The 4,958-nt window shown below is 35.1% G+C and overlaps 1 protein-coding gene across 1 annotated transcript; it reads right to left on the bottom strand.

The window, feature by feature from the left end:
- Positions 1-963: 963 nt before the first annotated feature.
- On the bottom strand, positions 964-4,339 carry LOC116109738 (perakine reductase-like). Its single transcript, XM_031395973.1, has 8 exons — positions 4,335-4,339; positions 3,966-4,056; positions 2,804-2,974; positions 2,297-2,497; positions 2,000-2,172; positions 1,749-1,845; positions 1,429-1,582; positions 964-1,305 (listed from the first exon to the last, which is right to left on the bottom strand). Exons 1-8 carry the CDS (start codon positions 4,337-4,339, stop codon positions 1,130-1,132), a joined length of 1,068 nt encoding a protein of 355 aa, XP_031251833.1. The 3' UTR covers positions 964-1,129.
- Between the last annotated feature and the right edge of the window lie 619 nt (positions 4,340-4,958).

Raw genomic sequence — 4,958 nt, 5'->3', positions numbered from 1 at the left:
ACAACTACACTGTAAAAGATTGCTGGGTGGCCCAGTTGGATAAATCAGAGTAAATTCTGTCCCAGAAAGAATTTTCTGTGTTCATGTATACGAAACAATCTACAGATAAATGTGACCCCGTTAATATATTATCTATTTGAGGTACATACCAACAGACTCTCAGTCGGCAAACTCTCCAAAACTGCCTTTCCACCAAAGAACCCGTGACCAAGAGGACTATATGCCATGATGGAGTTGGCTGACGTGGCTACCATATTTACCAGAACTCGTTTAATTTGAATTGTGAGGCCACTGGTGTTCTAGGCCACTGGTGTTCTAGGTTTCCAGTAAGCACTACGGCCTTCTGGTGAGTAGCAGTGTGCCGTCACATCAAACCACGTTCTGTATTTTCTCTTTCCAATAAAAATAGATACTGATACACTGTTTATTCACCGAACCTGTTTGTTTCTAGTGGATCTTTGGTAAGTAGCATACGCACCTGCGTTTTAAGCCACGGAAATTTGTTTATCGTGCCGTTGTCCTAGGATAGATTTATACCCTTTCCAAACCCAAATTGAAACCAGTTTATTCCTCTAAGGTCTTATTTTTATTTGTTTATGTATCTAAATAATACTCTATAAACTCAATGAATCAAACTAATTATTCAAATATGATAGATACTTCTATTGACTCAAACACAAGACTCCCTAAGTATAGTTATTACTACTTGAGCTCAATAAACTAAGATAATTATACAAATATAGTAAGTAACTCTATTGACTCAAACATAATACCTCTTAGGTATAGCTATTACAGCTTAGACACAAAATCTCCTTTACATAACTAACCTAGTTACTAAAAGGTTTATCATGCGAAGAGAAACCTAATAATCATTTTACCATAATTGAATCAGCAAAATAAGCAAGCAACCATCATAGGTGGAACTGTTTTTCTACTGTCTGCCAGTCTGGTATTCAATTTAATAAAATCCTAATAAATAAATAAAAGCTCATAATTGGAGGGACAATTATCATTATACAGAAGATGCACACTTAATTTTGTACATATTTTTTTGATAGAATAACCCAGAGACAAAGAAGAAACGGTTTTACTGGCAGGATTTCGTGCATTTTGGTTTATCTATTTACAATTATTTTGTTGGGGTGTTTGCATATTTGTATTCATATTTTGACAAATAACTGTAATTACTGTGGCCACCAACTTCCTCAATGGGTACGGCGTCACAAATTTCTTTCAAATTCTCCTCTGTAAGCTTTAGAGCCAAAGAACCAATGTTATCATCAAGGTTTTTAATCTTGGTTGTCCCTGTAAAATATGAAAGTGAAAAGTAAAAACTCATCCAAGTATGAAAATCACACATCATCCAAAATATCAATCAAGAAGAATATGATGAAGAAGGGTTTTTTTTTTCTTTATCCTAATAATTACCAGGGATTGGGATTATGTCATCTCCTTGATGGAGAAGCCATGCCAAAGCTAATTGAGGAGGGAAGCAGGAATTCTTAGCAGCAACATTCGCAAAACGAGAATACACAAGTTTGTTCTTCTCTAGATTGTCCCCGGTGAACCTTGGATGTGTAGTCTGTGACAGGAATATCATTTATGAGTTTTGGAGCAATTCAGACCAAGATAAAAAATTATGAAATAACTGATGCATATTACAGAATCAAAGAAACGCAGAGAAACAAACTTTGGTGTATATATATATATATGTTTAGGTATATGATCTTCTTTTTTTCATCACCTACCAATATACTCTCAGAAGGCAAGCTCTCCAAAACTGCCTTGCCACCAAAGAAACCTCGACCAAGAGGGCTATATGCCACTATCCCAATACCAAGCTCTCTGAGGAAGAAGGTCAGAAAATATTAAGAATTCACAATTAAATATAAAACCCCTGAACTATTTACTTACGATATAAGCCATGTGCCTCACATTGAAGCAAACAATTTTATGCAGAAGAAAAACTCAAAGTTATGGTGAAAATATGGAAATAAACCTGCAGACTGGAATTATATCATCTTCAATATCACGGGTCCATAGAGAGTACTCCATTTCTAAGGCTGTTATAGGATGAATTGCATGGGCTCTTCTTACTGTGTCTACACTGGGTTCAGATAACCCAATATATTTTATCTTTCCCTCCTCTACTAGCTTCTTGAGCTCTCCCATCTAATTCACAAGTCAAAATATAAAATCATACCTTAATGAGTTCCTGTATTTATTATCATAAAAAGAAAAGAGCGCAGGTATACAATCAATAGAAAGGAAATGCCAATAACATTGTAACACCTACAGTATCCTCTATTGGCACAGAGGTGTCCACACGATGCTGATAGTACAGATCAATATAGTCCACATCAAGCCGCTTTAAACTGGCTTCACAGCATTGCCGCACATATTCAGGTGTACCTTTGACTCCTAGACCCCCCTGGGTCTTGAAACAGCCAAATTTCGTAGCCAACTGAATTTTATCACGAGGAAGCTGCTTTAAAGCCTAAAAATATTACAATAAACGTATTTAAATCAATGTAAGAAATTGCATGTATTATCACTCCGTATATATCTCTACAAGAGATACACAACAGAACAAACCTACAAAAGCACTGCTACTAAATCTGTTGCACAACTATATTCATACTATAGTCAATTAGCATAATAATAGTGGATTGGTGCTCTTTAGCTATATATCATAACTCTACATAAGCCTTGTATGCAATTGATGTTAATTGACTGAACTGCCCACTTTGGTTTCTTTCATATTGGTTTGTCTGACAATTTGAAGTTGAAACCAAGAAAATACCTTCCCAACCATGATCTCATTGTCATGATAAACTCCATAGATATCTGCTGTATCAAAAAGGGTGATACCCTTAGAAAAAGCTTCCTTTATGACTGAACACCCAGCTTCATGAGTGAGAGGTGCATTGTATATTCCAGAGAGTCCCCCACACCCGAAACCCAATCTAGAGACCTGCATATCAATATACACACCATTAGAAGAAGCTGTTGCATTTTCTCTGATGATTTAATTATGCATGACTTTTAATTGGAGTCATAACTCTATAATTCTCTGAAGTGTACCCAGGTCGCTAAAGCAACACTATTGATTTGTCTTTTGACTTCATGAAACATGCATATTTTCACAATCATATCCATCTAAACACATTGTAAACTCTAATCCTATGAGGTTTGAATTTATGTCAAATTGATTTTCAAATACTAAAAAGATTAAGAATAAATCCCTATTTTGAGAGTTCAGTCTAGTTTCTGCGAACTAGTTTTCAGGCTGCAAACCAACCATACTATGGTGGTCTTCGATCTTACACAGCTCCTCAAAGTGGAAATTTAGCCCTTAACCATATGAGGTGTGCTTGAGTATGCACTTATCTTAAATTTCAATCTATAACAGTAGATCTCAACACTTCTAATTCAATCCTAAAACTGCGTTACTATAAGATTTCGAAATAAATTTTCAGCTTCCAAATCTAAGTTTTCAGTTTTATCAGTCAGTCTCTAGGATTACTACTCACTCAGCAAAGAAATGCGTTTGACCACCTTCATAAGGTAACCATTTGTTTCTTTGTCCAATAGCTTCAAGCCTTCAATATAACAGATGTTTAATAAGGTAATCATAACCAGTTGTGTTTGCAGGAAGTACAAAAAGAAATTCGGTTGTTTCTTTTTTCCGTTCTTTTTCCACTTAAATGCACAAGATAACCACAGAAAGTATTCAATATATACGTTATAATTTGTCAGCCCAACCACCACATTAAAGAAAATCCAGAAGGTCATTTGATTAAACAAAAAGGACAAATTTGGGGTATAGTTCAACGATTTACTCAAGAAACTGGATATTGATTGATAAAAGTTGATGTTAAATATTTATATATTTTTTGTTTAGATTTTAAAAAAAAAAAAAAAAAAAAAAAAAAAACCCATCTAAAAGAAGACTTAAAAGCTACCTCTAAACCTTGACTACCCAATTCACTCTTGGGATATGGATTTGAGGTTTCTCCTCCATTTTGTAGAGAAGCCCGAACTTCGTCGCAGATGCTTCGTAATAAAGAACATAAAGTGAAATCGACTATTCACCTTTCACTTATAGCGAGGGATAACTTCTCAAGTTGACTCGCCAACGACAAGCATTAGTTGGTAAGGGCATCTTGACATCAGCAAATGTACAATACAGCCCATGCCGATAATCTTCGTTTCTTACTCAGCAATCTCCATCCATCTCAATCTTCCATACCAGGTATATGAACATTTGGTCTCTTGTTTTTCTATTGTATTGATAAGACCCACTTTCTGAATGCAACTATGCAAGTATTTACTCCATTTCCTTTACATATTTTCATATTTTAGGACCTTTTGGACTATTAGAATGAGATAAATGACCCAAAACATATAGACGGGGTTTGGATTGGCTCTGTTGATGCTCGACTTCAATCCAATTATATGGATTGAATTGTCAAAGCTGTGATCCAATTGAATTTTTTGGAGCACAAAATTGTACGGAACATTTTTTTCTTTTTTTTTTTTTTTAATGACGTTGTGCAGCTTTTTTCTATTGTGTGAAGCTCTCTCCCACTGTCGTCAAAAAAGATATTCATTTGTTAAGCATAATACCCTAGCCAACTTAGAGCAACTCGATTAATCTTCGAAAGAAACTAATGCAACAACCCTGCACCACAACTCCAACCGTTATGCAACTTAAATCGGGAAATGCTAAGATAGAGAAATCGAACCTGAAACCATATGCCTATCTACACTATCCCCAATTCACATATATCATGTGGGCTACTACATGGGTGAAAATACCAATGCCTTTACATAAGATTACTACTCTATCAAATCGACATTTTCATCAGGGAAAAAAAAATAAAATTCAGTAGAGTGGGAACACTGCTACTTTATTTTCTGAGAACAAACAACTTAAAAAACAGATAGATTTAGAT

Source organism: Pistacia vera, unplaced genomic scaffold (genome assembly GCF_008641045.1).
Source record: "Pistacia vera cultivar Batoury unplaced genomic scaffold, PisVer_v2 Contig59, whole genome shotgun sequence".
Classification (NCBI taxonomy): Eukaryota; Viridiplantae; Streptophyta; class Magnoliopsida; order Sapindales; family Anacardiaceae; genus Pistacia; species Pistacia vera.
The sequence above is the reverse complement of the archived record's forward strand: the minus strand, read 5'-3'. Positions and strand labels throughout refer to the sequence as shown.

Bases quoted from the DNA above. Each gene is read 5' to 3' on its own strand.
- LOC116109738 (XM_031395973.1), bottom strand. The intron at 2,975-3,965 runs GTAGCTTTTAAG...ATTGATATGCAG, and splicing joins TGGGTAGTCAAGGTTTAGAG to GTCTCTAGATTGGGTTTCGG. The intron at 2,498-2,803 runs GTATTTTCTTGG...TAATATTTTTAG, and splicing joins ATGAGATCATGGTTGGGAAG to GCTTTAAAGCAGCTTCCTCG.